This window comes from Odontesthes bonariensis, chromosome 16 (assembly GCF_027942865.1).
Source record: "Odontesthes bonariensis isolate fOdoBon6 chromosome 16, fOdoBon6.hap1, whole genome shotgun sequence".
Classification (NCBI taxonomy): domain Eukaryota; kingdom Metazoa; phylum Chordata; class Actinopteri; order Atheriniformes; family Atherinopsidae; genus Odontesthes; species Odontesthes bonariensis.
The window spans coordinates 11,800,146-11,817,945 of NC_134521.1; the positions used below are offsets into that span (position 1 = coordinate 11,800,146).

Below are 17,800 nucleotides of genomic sequence, written 5' to 3' on the forward strand. Positions count from 1 at the left end.
GTCGTGTAGATGAGCTTTTTGTAAGCAGACATCACTGGATGCGTGTGCAGCCAGGGGGCAAAAACGCTTCTTTAACAAACATAGATCTTATTGTTGAATGAAATCTCAACCGTGAAACTCTATTTCATAGTTCACAGCTTCATAAAGACTTGTGGAAAATGTACATTTCTGACCGATCTTACCTGGTTGCTGATGTTCTGCTCTCCCTGTTTGACAATGTCAGGGCTCAGTAGGTGAAAACATTCATGACGAGGCTACTTTACAACCTGCCACATTTAACTGAATTACCACATACTGTAAAACAGCTGGATTAGTCTTAGACAGTGGCTTTAACTGATTTACTGTCATGATCAAATATACTGAGAAATGACCAGATCCCAACACACCTCATGACAACAAACAGTCATTTCCTAAAGACTGACTGCATGGCCAGATACACATATGATAAACTCACATGCATGCATATCATTAGATGTACATGATTCATTTCTGTGGGCTCTGCAGAGGCGTTGCTGCCTTTAAGACTCGCTGCACCACAGTGAATCTGTTCCCTTTCTGGCCTGGATCCACAAGATATATGATCCCATCATAGTATTTGGACCATTTTCCAACCGTTTGTTATTATTATTACTGTTTTTTTGGGGTGTGATAGGTATATTTAACTCTTGTTGTTGTCTCTGTTTAGAAGCTTTGTCTCTGCCAACAAACCAGGATTAGCACTGCTGTTTGCCCCCTCCTTTCACACACACTTCTGTAATGAATTTAAACAGAAAACTGTCTACAAGCAGCGGCTCTTAGTGTCGGTCACTAAACACTTAAGCAAATCAACGGGGAAGTACAGAGTTTATAAATGTCCCACCAGCCCATCGTTCTGCAGTGCCTGTTTTAACAGTTTGGGCGGATCAATGCGTGCCTCCTGAAAAGAAGGATCAGTTTGTCCGTTCACGGTCCAGTTGCACACGGAGGAAATATAAGTGTTTGAGAGTAAAGTTGCCAGTCAGTGTGATGTGTGGTCCCTCATACTGTAATATCATGCTCCAAGGGTTATGAAGTACTACGGGTCTCAAAAGAGACTGACCCTCAGGGGGAAAGGGGCGGAGTGGAGTGGGTCACACTATGCCCTAAAATGATCCGCTTGAATAAAGGTGTATATAACTGGAAGAAAAAGGAGTTGCTGTGGTGTCTCTCTGTGTTATTTTGACCAAAGCATGTCAGAAATTGAATGAAGACCTCAGGAAATGGCGTCAGCTTGTGGGGAAAGGGCATAATCTCTGTTATTCCCACAAAGTGGACTGCATCGATGCCTCAGAAAACATTCAGCTATCAGGTAAACATTTTACTAAAGTTTAATCTCAAGGTTATTGGGGGTAGAAATGTATGTTATGTCCATGTGAAATATATCAGAAAGGTTCCCTGTATTGTTTAGTATTTCTTTTCTTTTTAAGTGAAACTTGTAATAAAGTATTTTCTATATTGATCATTTTGTTGCGTGTAGCAAAAAGTTTAACATCTATATTTGAGATTAAGTTGTCTTTTTAGATTCAATTGAACCATAATAATGCAGAAAGAATGTAAACACGAGCTCCCCAGACTTCGTTTTGCTGGTTTTAAAGTGACTTTCTCTTTAGTTCATGAACAGTTTAAGATTTCATAACACCAATAACCATTATTTTCTATTTGAAACTCCTTTATAGAGCAGTCATAAAATTGATGATGATAAACACCAAGATGAACCAGATAATTGTGCTATTCGTCATGTTGTCATGAGTTCTAATAAATTTAGTAGCAGTTCAAAGTTTCAAGCCTCTAGGTAAAACCACCCAACGGAGAAGCACGGGAGAGTGAAAACACTAATAACACCTTGACTTTTCTGCTTAAAGATAATTTGCAGGGACACTCTCATAGCTGGAGAGGTGATTAATCATTCCAGAGTATGGATGTATCAGCTTTAAAGTTTTGAAAAATAATGATTGAACTTTGTGTATCTTTGGTGCAGGAGTTCAGGATATGATGTCAAATCAACTTTATGTAATTAATGTCACAATGAAGGAACTGCATATAAAGTCAGCTGATTATCATTTTAATCTTCTATTATGTTCAGTCTTCTTTCTTTGATCAGTGGTTATTATTTTAATGTGTACTTAATATTATATCAAGCAAGCACCTTTATACGTTAGTCTCAGAAGCCGTATCATGAATATCAGTCGAAATAATCCTGCGTTTTGCTGGTGTTTGTTCCTGGAGGTTTGACGCACTCGGGCCGCGTGTCCTCCAGTGCTTCTTACAACCAGCAGAGGGCAGTGCTGCCAAAGCTGAGAGCTGCAGATGCAGAGCTCAGACATTTTTGAGGACAGTTCCCACTATTGAAGACAATGAAAAACAATAAGATTCATTCGGGGGGGAAACTTTCACAACTGCATAAAGTGCACATCCTAATTCGAATGTACATGTGCATGTAAGGAAAAGGATTCCTCTGTCAAGCAGGTCTTAATTCTTGTGAAAAACTTTTAGGATGATGCTGCAGCAGTGGAGCTCTGCCCTTGTGTTGCATTAAACAGCCTGGAGAAATAGATTTATGGGTGAGGTTATTGACACATTTTATCTGGCATGTGAAATAATGCAAGTGACCTGAACAAACAGGTGATGGGGAATTTGCAGTGATATCACCTCTGACCTTAAAGCAGCTCTGCGACACTGGCTCCAGTGACTCGTATGCCGTTATCGATATATTGCAAAGCATTGTTGTGCGCCTTACTGTGCATGAGGCTCTGAGGCCGTTACTGTGTTGTCACAGTGCCTGTCATTGAGTCCTCTTTCCATCGCATGGACATTGCATTGCAGAGAGCCTTTTGCTGAATGATTCGTGTTCATATTATTGCTAAATGTTGTATGAAATATTAATGATGTATTGCAAAGAAACTGATGGTTATCTTGGGACAATAAAAGATTCATGTTGCTGACCCTGCTGAGAAATGACCACTGTCCTACGGCAAGATTGTGCTCCATTAATATTTAGGGCACAAACACAGGGCACCGTCCACGGACTTTGGCTTTTCTCCGTCAGCGTCAGGTTTTCTTTCCGTGCTCCTTATTAGTAATCCATGTTTTCCACATTGCTAGCTAACGTTTGCCAAAGTCAGACTCTGTGTTTTAAGTATTGTGAAAGCCAACAATTGGACAGCCTGCAATACGCTCTGTCACACTTTTTCAAATGTCCCTAAAGAAGAGTCCTCTTGGGGACAGTCCTCAATCAAGTTTGTCTCATCCAGTTACTGGAAAAAGATGGAATTTTTTACCACTTTATATTCTCTCAGGGACATTGAAACCATTCCTTAAATATGTAAAATGGAGCATCCTGCTTCTATCCTTCCTATTTTCTACCACAAATATATAATTACTCTTAAAATCTGAACAATAACGTCTGCTTTACTGTTAAATGATGACTACACATCCTATTCAGATGTATTAAAAAAGATACCCATGACACAGTATCTTAATTAGTTGTCTTGTCAATTTCTTTGAGGAGTTCTAGCAGGGATGGAGGTCAGAACAAACTGGAAGCTACTGTGTGACTGAGTTGATGTGATCCAGTAAGTCAGGGGTGTTGACCACCAGAGCTGCATGCTGAATAAGAGCCTGGATGATGATTGTGCACTGCTGTGGAAGGCCATGCTGCAGGGTGGAAGAGCAGCTTCAGTGGCTGCGTGAGAAAAGGCAGCCAAGTAACCCTATTTATAGAAGCTGCAGTAATTTTGGGGCATTGTTTGGGGCAGTTATAGCAGAGTCAACTGTCCAATTTTCATATAACAGAAATGGTTTACAGTATTTTCCTTGGGTGGCAGTTTTATTCCTTTTTTTAATATATTTTGCTTTGATGTAACTCTGCTTTAGGCAGAGTACTGACCTCAGCTTTGATTCGAAGAGATGACAAACATCACAAAATAACACATTTATTCATTAATAACTTTCCTCAAAACAGATGATTTACAATCTGCAACAGTTTAGATCAACAGAAAAAGACAGTGAAGCCAAACCTGTTTCACACATAAAACTGGACAGTGATATTCGACTTATGGGGACTTTTCGAAACAAATGGTAAACACGGCATCATCTATGCAGGAAACGTCTCCACCTGTGCCAATCAGTCACCTTGTTTGGAGATGTAATTTCAGTTCAGGCTCAGGTAATGAGTGTAATTTCGTCCGCAGCGGTAAGATGTTGATCATGTTTACCAGATGCACAAATGAATGAACAAGGATGCCTTTTGTTGCTGCTTTTGTTCGGCTGACAAATAAAACAGCCCGACGTATGAATCCTATAAATAAAGATGAAAAATCAAAGTTTCATGACAGGTTGAGAGTCACTTCACAAACATGTTTTTCCAGGTAAATGGCCACCCTTCTGCTGGAGGTCTCTTCCTGTTAAATGGGAGTTCTCTCCACTTCTGTCCGCTGCCTCTTGCAGCTCACGATGGAGGATTATGTCAAAGTGAAGGTTCGATGCAATCCTTTCCTACTTTTCACAGATTGGTATTATACAAATACAATTTTAAATTAGTTGGATTAGGTTCGATTGGACTCAATATCAGTGCTGATTTATGCATTATTGGATTTTAAATCAATGTATTATCACAGTGACCCGGGGAGCATGGGGGTACGGTGCCTTGCTCAAGGGCACCTCGCCCGTGGCAAGGAGGTGGCACTGTAGCTCACTATGGGTGTAAAACACACACTTCCTCCCACTGTCCAAATACATGCATGTTAGGTTAATTGGTGTCTCTGAAATTGTCCCCAGGAGTGAGCGTGTGTGTGGTTGTTTGTCTCGTTTGTCTCTGTGTGGCCCTGTGATGGACTGGCGACCTGTCCAGGGTGTACCCCGCCTCTTGCCCGATGACTGCTGGGATAGGCTCCAGCCAGGGGCGCAACTACCTACTTTCTGAGGGATATGCAAGCGCATGACGCATGATTTTCTGCACCTGCGCTTGCAAAGCTCATTTTGCATAAAAAGGGTAAATTTAAGGGAAAAATTCAGTTATGAAAATAACCCGGTAGCTGCACTACTTGGGGGGAAATTCACACCAATTTCATGACTTTTTAATATTCTTGTGGGCCTACCTAGTGTTCTATGTGAAAAAATGACATTACAAAATATTTCAGTTTGTAAATATTCTACTGTGAGTACTTTATTTTCAGTACATTAATATATAATGCAATCTATGCAGTTTCCAAGTATAGAATCTAGCGAGTGAATTGAAAGAATACAGATTTCCATGTCTTTTTTTTTAATTTAATTTGAAAAAAAAAAAAAAATGTTCCCCAATCTCACGGCCCGGTTTCGAATGTCTCGCGGACCGGTGGTTGGGGACCCCTGCTGTAGCCCACTAAAGCGGACATAGGCCTACGCTCTATGCTCAGCTGTGCCCCCGTTACAAACAGCGTGAACAGCCTATTTGAAGAAGAGTAATTTATTATTTGTCCGAGTGGAAGACATGTCTCAGTATGCCACCCAATCACAAAAACATGCAGTTTTTGAAAAGCCGATTTAACATTTCGCTGACACAGTTTTAAAGACGAGAGTCGAGACGACTTCATTCACTAGAACTAACTGCGGAGCAAGCGCGGGCAGGAGATGGAAACAAACGGAAGGCAAGCTCCAGAAATGGAATCGATGCAATTGGAAGCTGGCGCATGCCGGAGATCCTTTGACTATTTTAAGCAAGCCAAGCTGTTATCTTCATCGGAGCTGGTCAAAAATGACTTATTGTGGGTAGCCTAGATATGTTTTCTTCTTAAAAGGCGCATCTTACTGCATTTTTTGTATTTTTTTGGTGTTTTTTTTTTTTTTTTGTTAATTCAGCATAATAAACCCTTATCAAATCTTACTGGTGCGCCGCACCGCCCCAAAATCTTTTACAGGAACGCAGCACCGCCTCGCACCGGCTTACTTTCAAGGCTATATATTTGTAATATCTATTACTCAATTTTATTAACACAAATGGCAAATAAAGTAAACTCACTCACCGAAGCACCATCACCCGCGTTGGTGGACATGGCTGATCTGTCCAATGTAGCGTAACTTGATTAGCTGCCGTTGGATGAATTGAGACAGGGATCGATTGCTTCTCCCTGTTTACCCGGATGTTGAGTCTGGTTCTTTTTCCACTGAATTTTTAGATGTTGAATTTTTTTACACTGATTTTTGTTTTTAGAAATTGATTTTTTTTTACACTGTTGGTTTTTCAAATTCAAAGTCTGATTTTGATGCTGTAAAAATTCAATATTAGAAATTCGTATTCGAACTCTGATGGCACAGAAAAACTTCCATACATATAGTGCATACCCACTTTTTGCGCCACTGCCTCCAGCCCCCCCCCGCGACCCGACAGTTGGATAAAGCGGGTATAGAAAATGGGCGGATGGATGGATGGCCCACTCAAAGTTGAGTCTGCCTGTTGTAGGTTTCCATCAGTTCTGTTTGACATCGGAAGCAGAGTTGAAGAAAAAAAAGCTTTCAAGTCTTATTCATACTTTGTTTTCTGAAAATTCTAATTTGATATTTGTCTCACCAGTAAAATGTCAAATATGAAAATATCCTGCGGTGTGTTGAGCCATATTTTCACTCCACAGCTTCAAAGAGAATATGAATGCAGACATAAAGTGGGAGGTTAGTCCCATCGTTTAAGATATCGGTCACTGACTGATCTGGCAGAAAAACACAACACTGATAATTAAAATTGCCTTGATGATTTGTTTTGTTCTGCGAGCACTTTGCCTCTGGGGGTGTTCAGTTTTAAATGTGGAAATGCTTAATCAAATTTATATTAATATTCATCTGTGCTTCGGCACCTTAGCTCCCTGGTTCCCAACATGCTGCTCAAATAAAGCTTCCTAATTACAAGATTTACATACTTTCACATGATCATTTTTCTTTCTTTCTAGATCCAGGCACTGCACTGCCTTCCAAAGACGATCGTTACTTGAGAGAATCAACATATAATAGTTTGATTGGATATCTAATGCACTTTTTTCATTTATATTACATTTCAGTATTTCACCACACAATACCCTTCAGTTTGTGAGGTGAAGAAATGAAGTTTGAGATGACAAAGTGCTGCGATTCACGCCCGCACATTAAGACATTGCTTTGGGCAACTCTTCTTTCAACAGATATGCTAATGCTTCTTCTGGTGATACCGTAATAAGATAACAGATGAAATATAGACTCACTCAAACTAATTTGTCAAACACTCTACCTGACAGACATTGTTTTGTTGTTCTCTCATCTCAGAACTATCTGTATTGCTTGTGAGTTTTTAGTCAAACCAGAGCAGCGGCTGTAGTTTAAAGTTAAAAAGAGTTAATAGAGTTAAAAGTGGAATAAAACTGTCTGGAGAGCAGTTATATACTGTATTTTAACAACAGGTCACTATGTAAAATGGAAAAGATGTCAAATGTAACTGTGTTTTATTAATCAGCAGTAAAATGATAAGGCCATGTTAAATGTTTCCATGGATCAGTGTGTATTGTATTGTATTGTATTTGCAATGTCTGAATAACTTTCAGTAATGTTTCCAGTTACAAAGGATTGTAAGCTGAATACAAATGGTAAAATAAGTCAAATAAGTGATTAAAAACAATAGTTCTGGCAGTGTTGCTACAATATGCAAAACATTACTTTAAAAAAAAAAAAAACACCACTTTTAGTGTTGATGATTAATCCAACCAGGTGAAATTTCAGTATTGCCATTAAAAGTTCAGAGATTTATCTATGAGCACTTCTCATTAAGACAATATTAAATGCAGGAATGCAGCATAAACTATCTTTATTGGATCAAGTTTGTTACCAAGTCAATCTCTACATTTCAAACAAACTGTCATTTTATTAGGACCAACTCATTGTGTCAGTTTTAGCCATTGCACTCATGGTATTGGGGCCTCTCTGATTTAACTTGAAGTTAAATATAACACAACTGGGCTGCACACATAATTAAATAAATGTAAGAGACGCTGCTTAATTTGAGTTAAATCATGGTTTACATGCAAGGGGTGAAATATAAAAGTTATCTCTAAATTTCCGTCCAGTTATCATAGAGTAAGATACTGTTGTAAATCTGCAGTAAACTGAATGCAGTTTTCATTCTGTTAAAATAATAATTAGTTAATAAAAGCACCAGTTACTGTCAGCAACTAGCTCATAAGTCTCCTTAGGTTTTTTATGAGGGTGTAATCTGAAAGACTTTCCCATAATTGCCTTTACCTGTGTCATATCTAGACACAATCATCTTTAAATCATCTTCAGTTTGTTTGAAATTCTTCTGCCAGACTGCCAGAAAAAATTCAGAGACTGACATTTTTGATGATTTAATCACTGCTTGGCTGACGGGTCTGATTGTAAGTGAGTGGTCTCTTACAACTACTTATTCTAACACAGGGTATGTCTGTATTTAGGCCACTTCACTCCCTCAGGCTTACAAGTTGTGTGCAAATATCTGTGGGTTATAACAAGCCGTGTCTATCTATAAATCAAGGTTACCACTTGCAGAAATGGATAGATTTGTACTCACAGGTGATTGAATGTGCATGCCGTGTACTGACCGGGCTGGATTTACACCACTCAGCTGATGTTTACGTCCTCTGTATCTCTTTATCATTACATGGTCACATTCGCCTCTTTAGCCGATGCCAGAACAACACCGTGCTGGTTTTTTTTTTGCAGACACCATGTGGTTGATGTCTCATATATGTATTTTAACTTCAACATTAAAGGAAGTACTCAAACAGGCAGCTGACAGTTGAATGTGGCTGAAGAGGATGCGTATCAGGCAGAGTGAGAGGCTCCCTGAGCAGATCCCATTTGCCGTGGTGGAAATTGGGAAGCACGTCCACGGTGGGCTTCAGAGGCAGTATGATGATACCATGAAAGCTCACCTCAGTTCTCGTCCTTATTAAAATACTGTCAGAGGTTTGCCTTGAAACTCCTGTTTCCAGTTATAGTCTGTAAAACGGGAGAGTCGGTGCACAGTCTCAGTGGCATGAATGAAACCAGCTCAGGAAAGCCAAATAGGAATGTTTTTAAACTTTTTCATTGCACTGCAGTAGTTTCAGTCATGTGGGGAATGAGAGTGTCTTTTATTTCAGTTTTTCTTTCATCAAGTGTTACTATTTTAAAAAAAAAAACATTTTGATACAATATCTATGATTTTAATATAGTTTGCATTTTTCTCTTAAAAGATAAAGATGCATCTTAAAAGTTGACTTAACTTGGGGTATGGTTGACTAAAGGGTGTCTGTGTTGGGCTTTTATTAATGCGCACCTTCAGTTTGAACTTTTTCTGGCTCCGCTGAAGGTGCTGCTGAGCTCACAGAATACACAAATAACCCTTAAAGCCCCTCTTTGATATCTAAACTATGGCTGGGGATTTCTGCTTTGAATCTTAAGAGCACAGATCTCTGAAAAGTGAGGTCAGACAGCCCATATGCTTCACATAGAAGACTGGGGGAACCAGTTGTGACTACTGGAGACATGCAACTAATGTGCATGTGCTGGAAGGGCCAGCTGAAGTGAGAGGGCAGCACAAGCTGAGAGAAGAAGTTAGCACGAGTTTGTTGGAGGAAACAGCAGAAGCAAGAGGTGAAGCTGCCTGGTGTTTTTTGTGCTTGTTGATACAAAGATGGAAGTCCTAACAGTGTCTGTTTATGGCTGTAATAACAGGGAATCACTTTTAAGCCTTCATGTGTTCTTGGTACACGGGGCTGTGGTAGCAGTGCAGCCAGCTGGTAGCCACGCTACTCCCCAGACACCCAACCTTGTCTACCTGGCATCCCCTTTCTGGGAGTACAACATGTGCAGCTTCTCATGTAAAAACTGCATCGCTGATCATCATTAGCTCTCTGGTCTTCACTGTGTAATCTATCGAGCGTCAGTTTTTAGTGTTGTCAAACCAGAGGCTCGTCTTATCTATGACTGTTACATTTCTACAGCTGTTGAAAGCAATAGAAAGTGAAAGAAAATCACCACTCTGATACTTCTATTTTATTAAGACCAGGCATGATAAGGTTTTCCTTTTCCTGAAGTTTTTTTTCTCTTTGTGCAGCTGAATTACCCCAATATTAGAAGAGGCCATTGTATTGTGTGATGAAGACAGGGTGGGCAGTATCATCTGTCGGTACATACAGAATGCACACAAAGCGTCTCTCTTTTTTTGCTAACTTCACAGCATGCAGCTAACTCTCAGTGGGTATTTTACTTCTTTGTAAAAATATATAATTTTTTTTCTTCTTTTTCAATTAATGACCAGTTTCGAACATAGTTAGCGTGCTGAGTAAAAAACGATCTCTGAGGTTGTAATCCTTTGACACACGCATGATATTTTGGCATGTCAAACATGTTGCCTTGGAACTGAGACTTGTAACAAACGTTTAGATTCGTCTGGTTCTGCCATCACAGAAGATGGGTTTTTAGTAGATTTGTAACTGCTGGAATGGGACTTTATTATTGAAATTGTGAAGGGTTTTGCTATTCTTTCTCAAACAGATCACAATAATTCTTGTACACAACCTTTGAGTAGCAAGAAGAATTTAAGCTCAGTGTGTGAGAAGTTATATACCTTTGTGCTCATCAGCTGAAGTTATGGTGACACTTGTGCTAAATGAATCAGAATCTTTAATTACATTGTGGCAACAAGACATTGCATAACAAAATAAAGGCATTTTTTGTAATAGTTTCATTTAGAGTTAAAGCTTAAGTGCACTGAAACAAACTGCATAATCGTTTAAGTGGCAGGAAAAACATTTCTGTAAATGACATACTAACTGAGGGTCACGCTGTCCTGACACTATTTTTCTTCATGAAATTGAACTTAATTGCAGTGCAGTTGTTCTCTGTGCTTCCTGTGAAAGGTAATAGCTGTATACCAAGCATCAAATCACATCCAGATCAATGAAAACAGATTGTGTTGCCTGTTTTGCTGTGCTGGTTATGCAGTAGTCTAAATACACACTCCTTACACACACGTTATACATCTCATTCTGCAGCTCATTTATTGGATTATTACAGTGAGCAGTACTGGAGTGAATAAAGCCATTGGACTTTCATGCCGTTAAATAGATAAATGATGACGCAGAAATAAGTCCAGACAGTGGAATAGATCACATTTCTCAGCCTGGTGCAGCATACAGTATAGAATGTGTTTTAAATGACATAATATAGTGCAATACAACAGCAAATCAGCTGTAAGCCTAAAAGGTGTCCATTTAGCTTTACTGTTACCATAGCCTTGTTTGGTAGAAGCCGAGACATTACAGCAAAGATTTCAGACCATTTTTGTAGGAGTGACTGAGTCGGTTCTAAATGTAGAGCAGTTGAGAGCTTTCACTGAGTAGCTTTGTTAGAACTTCACTGGGTTGGAAAGCAGGCTTTTTATCTGCTGTCAACATCTGGGGGAACTGAGGTGGCAGCTTACTGTGCTGCTGATGCTGTGGTCTTTAGTGCATAATCCTTGTTCTTCTCGCACAAGTCATAAGCATGGCAGAGAATAATTCTTTTGTCATGTTGATGACGCATTAATTGGATGAACTATGTCAACAAGCTGCGTCTCTTCTTATAACAACACTGTAATCTCTCGTGATGCCAGATGTCTGTAGTTTATGTCATGAAATATTTTCCCATTCTTGCTTGAGGTGCGATTTTACAGTTCAGCTCCTCCTTTGACGTTGGTTTTGCTTTATAATGTGCCAAATGTTTTTAGTGGATGACAGGTCTGGGTTGCAAACAGGACAGTTTAGCACCTGAACTCTCTTCCTACCAAGTCATGATGTTGTTATAGTTGCAGAGAGGCCTTCTCTGAGAAAGACATGGTCTGGATGGTAGCATTGCTCTAAAACCAGCATGTGTAATTCAACATCAATGGTACCTTTACAGATGTGCAAATCCCCCTCAGCATGTGTGCTAATGCACCCCCATACCATCATGGATGCTGGCTTTAGAACCACATGCTGATAACAAGCCAGATGGTCCGCTCCTCTTAGCCCTGAAGATGGAGTGTGCATGATTGAGATGTGCACGTAAACTCATATAGCAATCTCCTCTACAGAATCATACTTTTAAAGTAGAGCTGTCTTTGAGCTGAAGATCACAACCACACATTTGTTGCGGCTGTATAAGTACCATAAAGGATCATAACCCACAATATTCTTTAGAAATCTTTATGTTGAGAAACATATTTATATTGTACTCTTTTGACAGAATGATGAACTTCTCCCCATCGTTACATTCGGGAGGCTCTTTTTATAGACCGTCCTCCCAAAAACCAACCCATGGGTCGTTTGCTCATGTAGGTCAGGCGGATCTATACTTACATTTAAAGAATATGCAAACTCTAATGGCAGTGAGAGCAGATGGATGAGAAGTGGCGTGTGGTAAAAATGATGTATTGTAGGCCTAACCATGACCGTATTCTAAACCAAACCACACAATTTTGTTTTCTAAATCTAACTAATAAAGTCTTTTAAGAGTTAAAGAATGTAACTAGTAAAAAAAAACTGTTGGTCTCCAGCATGTGTCCCATATCTAAAACACATAAATGATTGAAAGTGCTGTATATGGCAAGCCTTTTGAGCATTACTTCAATAAACTCGATACTAGACGTCAGGTCTGAGTGTAACCGGGCCAACCGAGACCTCCTCCTGCCTCTTTATGAAGATTTTGTGGCCTTTTAAAGACTGATTTACAGTGTGGAAACGTTCATATCAGTTTTTATTACCCCTCTGTTGCTTTAAGGGGCCTAATTTACAGGACCCCATCATTTGTCAGATTTAAGAGTATGAGCAACTGACTTAATGTGTCAATTATTTTTATTTCATAGCCAATTAACTTACTGATGTGATAGGTTAACCTAAATTGTTGTGAAATGTTTCTAGTCTTTTTTTCCCCAACCCCCCCACCCCCTTTTTTTAAGTATGCTGCAGGCGTTAAATTCAAATCAAACATCTATTTTTCCTAAACAAAAAAGTCATACTTTCTGAGTGTGCTGACGTCGGTTTTTCTGCAGCACTTGTTTTTCCAACTGGACCTTCCGGTTGCCAACAAAACTGATGGTGAATCTAATCTAATCTTAATGACCAATATAACTTAGTCAATTAGGATCCTAATATGTAGCATTAGTTAGGTCACTTGACAGCAGGGATTTAACAGAGATAGATCAGTGCGTTCGCTCCCACAGTTACCGTTCCTGCTCTCAAACACCTGCAGGGGACAGCGCAGGATTGTGCTGCCAGTGTGTAGGACTGCTGCTGCATGAGCGCACCCACACATGTTAATACAACAGGAAGGAATGGATGGATGGAGAGATAGCATACGTACGTGGCCTATATACACACACGCAGGCACAAGTCAGCAGTATATTGTTTGTCCCTACTGACTTCGTGGCTGTGCGCCCCGCTCTGGCTCTGCACCACACACACTCACACACACACACCACATCCAAGCAGCGACTGCACCTCCTCACACACCAACTCTGCAGTGACGTGACGAGGAAGACTGGAGGCTGCACTTATTATAATTCAACGTCAGACCAAGTTTGATAAACGCCCTCTTTCCCTCCCTCTACATTTCACTCTCCCTCGCTCCTTCCTTCCCCTCTTTCACGCTCTGGTCCATTTCACTGGTCTTCATCCACAGAAAGGAGATCCGCTCCCCCTCTCCTCCTCCTCTACCACCACCATCTTTGAGAGAAAACACTGGCTTTAGATTTCCAGCAGCAGCAGCAGAGGGCTGGCGCTGCAGTTGCGCTGGCACAGATTCAACGTGGGTGCACACAGTGAGTGAGAGAAAGAGAGACACGCCGCATCTTCTGGATTTCTTTGCGTCCAAGCCTGTGTACATGGTTCTTCTTGCCTTTCCTCAGCCACACACAGATCAGGAGTTGATTTCACTTCTCGGAAAAAAATGTGGAATCGCACATTTGCGACAATCCTTGTTTTACTGAATTTTTTGGGGGACTCGCTGGCAGGCTTTCCAAACCAAATCAACATTGGTAAGTTCCAGGAGATGCTCTGACTACATTAAGCATTTCTTTGTTCACATGGTCTAAATAGGACAAGTCGCGATCTGTCAGTTGCGTGCTTTTTTTTCTTGACCCTTTTTTCTTTTCATTTCTGATTAAATCGTCACCAACTTAGGCTACTTCTCATGAACACACAGGGTTGTGGGTTTTTGAGTGTCTTTGTGGGCGGTTTGGTAAAAATAGAGTTGATCCTATTTGTCATAGCACCAGTTTCAGAATCTGCAGTGCATTTTTTAGTGGAACTGTTTCTCATTTTTTGGCTTCATTCTTCAAATTTGACTGATACTAGAATCAAACATGATACGCATTTTTATATTATATGCCTTCAGTTAAGCTGTATGGAAGTCATGTCCTTATGGAAATTTGAAGTAGAATATGTGTTCTATAGTGTGTTCTGGCTTTTGGACTAATTAGAGCGCTGTTCTGTGTGACATTTCTTTTTCCTGTAGGTGGACTGTTCATGCGCTCCACAGTTCAGGAGCACAGCGCCTTCAGGTTTGCTGTCCAGCTGTACAACACCAACCAGAATGTGTCAGAAAAACCCTTCCACCTCAATTACAATGTTGACAACTTGGAGTCCTCCAACAGTTTTTCCGTCACACATGCCTGTGAGTTATTGTTTTTTTTGGTAATTATGTTTTTAAGACTGTAGGCTTTTAAGATTTTGTAAAGCTTTTTATTTCTTTGTCTCAATGGGAGAAAAATCCAGAAACATACACGTAGGTTCATCAGCTGAAATAGGTGGTTAATTCAAATAAATGGCCTTAAAAAAACTTGTGCCAGGTGTCCGACCTATTCTCTAACTTCTCTGTTATGGCATCCAAAAAGCTCCATCTGGATGATGCAACATGGAGATCTGTAATTGCCTGGACTGAGATTTTTTTAAACAAAGTAATCCAGTCATTCTAGAGAAGCTGATGAGCAGCACTCGACATGACTGTACGTGGGATAAAACATTTGTGTGGCGGGTATTGTCATGTGTGAATGTGGTATCAGATGAATTATTCACAGTTGGGATTGTTTAAAAGACATTGAAATGAAAAGGTTGATAATTTAATGAGTACGAGGCTTCACATCACAAATTGAACGATAACTGGCGGATTAAGTGTTACCTTCACGTTATATAACACGTCAAATTTTTTGCTTAAGATGGAAAATGAAAGAAAAGTAAGTACTAGACATGCGTGTGAAAAACTATTGCTATTTATTCAATTAAAGCAAAAAAAACAAAAATTTGCATTTTATCATGTTTTTCTGCTATCAGTGTCTGAATCAGGCAGTTTGATGTCAGGGGTTTTTGATAATGATTATCACATTGTTCCACCAGCATCAATGTGTCGTGGATATTTCTGTCTACACCAAAGATTTTTATCAGCCCATTACAACTGTAACATATTGTAATCCATGCAGTCGTCCCCACAAGCATGATGGATTTGATAAGAAGGCCTGTGGTGCATGATATGGCTTCATAATTGGCTTACTAGTCCCTACTCTGCCATTTAAGACACTGAACTATCTGGAAAAAATTATTTTTTTATCTTATACATGGCTGTGCCACCTAATGACGAGAGCACGAGGCTTTTAAAAGAAAGGGGATTCACACAGAACCTCAGCTCATACATGAAGGGCCATCAGCTAGCTGTAAAGTGTTGTGGTGATGCATTATTGGGGAGTGTTGCAGCGCTCACCAACAACTTGCACACAGCAGCCTTGGGGAGAAGTTGCAGGCGGGCTCAGGTTTACACACATTCACACACTCACACCATGACGCTGCCCTGTCCAACTACAGCCTTGCACTGTCGGCAGCTGAGTAATTACAGTGAAGCAGCTGTTAGGTCAGTGCTCAGCTCAAGGGCCCTTCAGCAGTTGGTGCCGAGAAAGACATCCATATCATGTGCTTGGACTGTCCAAAGGGGTCGAGCACAAATTAGGGAAGTTGTCCTCAGCTAGAATGGACACTGACAAAACCTAAATCCATTGTTTTTGAAAGAAGCTTATGGTTTCTCTTAAAGATAAAGAAACCCACGATAGTTGGGAGGATTAATTTCAGCGTGATAAACTGATGCATGCTAAGCTTAAAGATTAGAGAGTAGTTCATTATTGCAGAGTTGCTAGGTCAGTTTTAACTGAGGAATAGCTTGAAGACATATCAAACTACACAATTCTTATTATAGCAGACTTGATTGCATAATGCTCGGCTTGCTTGGCAGGTGTTGATGTAGCAAAGAATGTGATGATTAGAATTTGACACATTTCTATTCTGGCAAGAATTTCAGACCAGTCATTGCTGTGCTTTCCGACAACTCGCATCATCAATTTTGTTAATATTAAGTGTTAAGATGACTGAAGTGTTGAATTTGTTTACTGTTGGTGATCTTTGGGACTACGTAAGGCTTCTTCATCACTCTTCACTATGAAATAAACAAGTGAAAGAATTTAAAAGATTCAGATGAATCACTTTTTACTCTGAGATCATCCGTTGTGTTGGTTGTATGGATTCCCGCTGGAATAAAACAGGACAACACAGCTGTCCTCCAGCTGGGTTAGTATATAATGATTGTTACAAATCCCTGATGGCAAATGACTCTGTTATCGGCATTGAGGATCAATATGTGGAAGGCCATAGTCCAGCTGTAGTGTGTTTGTGTGTGGCTCCAGTTTGTTCCCTTCCATTGTAAAGACTGCCTAAAAGTCAACAAACTTATGAAAGGGCAATCATGCACTGCAGCCAACAGTTTCAAGACACGATTGAATTGATTCTGACAAAGAGAACTTTGCTTTGTTGTTGTTTTTTATTTTTTATTGTCTCAACAATTTGTGTCTGGAGTGACACTGCGGGATGTATTGATGTGACACCGTGCCGCAGGCCAGAACTGATTGCATCCATAAATGTAGAAATAGGAAGGTCATATCCATTAAGACTGAGGTCAGGATGATGGAGGCAGAGCTGGACAACCAAAGAGTAGTTCAGCTAAATGCACTCTGCCATGACATGCAAGCATTCACTCAGAGTAAAATGACTTTCTAATCTTGTTTTGCTGGATAGTAGTTGTGCTAATAAATGTAGTAAAGGCACATTCAGGATTTGAGTTTGAAGCAAACTTAAGAAAATGCCAATGTTATGCAGTGTTTCTTATTAGAATGTTTATTATAGCTATCCATCCTCCCTCTGCTGTGACTCAGCCAGTGCGATGCTGTTCAGACAGAGGCTAATGGTAGAGCACTTCGGTGTGTAGGCAATGGACAGTCCCTCTAATGCAGCACAGACCAGTTCAAGCAGCCAGATCTCCTCCTCCTCCTCCTCCTCCTTCTTCCCTTCTTCCCTTCTTCTTCTGCATTGTTAACACTGTGGTGAATACTTTGACTCATCAGAAGCAACCGAATTAGGACAATGTAGTCTTTGCAGAGCTTGCATGCAGATTAGCATGTGGACGATTATGTATGCAACCATGATGCTATGAGCTAATGTGATCCTTATTTTTTAGCCTCATTATTTGCATAGAGAGTATAAGCAGCTGTTAGCAGCACACGTTTGACTTTTAATGTGCATGTTTTTTTTATATAATATTATCTAGAGTAGATTTTAGAGCTGGTGAGCCCTTTTAAAGAAAAGAAAAATAGCACTTTGGCTCTCTGTAACATTTTGTTCATAGTCTGCTGTGTGAATTTTACTGTTTTAATACTATTAGACTTTCAGTATATCCTTTAAAGGATTTTTACACCATTGTGGGAACTTGC

At 40.0% G+C, this 17,800-nt stretch overlaps 1 protein-coding gene across 4 annotated transcripts in view; it reads left to right on the forward strand.

Annotated features, from left to right (window-relative positions):
* The first annotated feature begins 13,531 nt into the window (after positions 1-13,531).
* gria3a (glutamate receptor, ionotropic, AMPA 3a) overlaps positions 13,532-17,800 on the forward strand; it is a 75,671-nt gene continuing 71,402 nt past the window's right edge. For all 4 annotated transcript variants that reach the window (XM_075487902.1, XM_075487901.1, XM_075487903.1 and 1 more), the window contains exons 1-2: positions 13,532-14,032; positions 14,512-14,670. In XM_075487902.1, coding sequence (XP_075344017.1) covers positions 13,945-14,032; positions 14,512-14,670 — 247 coding nt within the window. In that variant the 5' untranslated portion in view covers positions 13,532-13,944. The remainder of the gene's footprint in view (positions 14,033-14,511; positions 14,671-17,800) is intronic.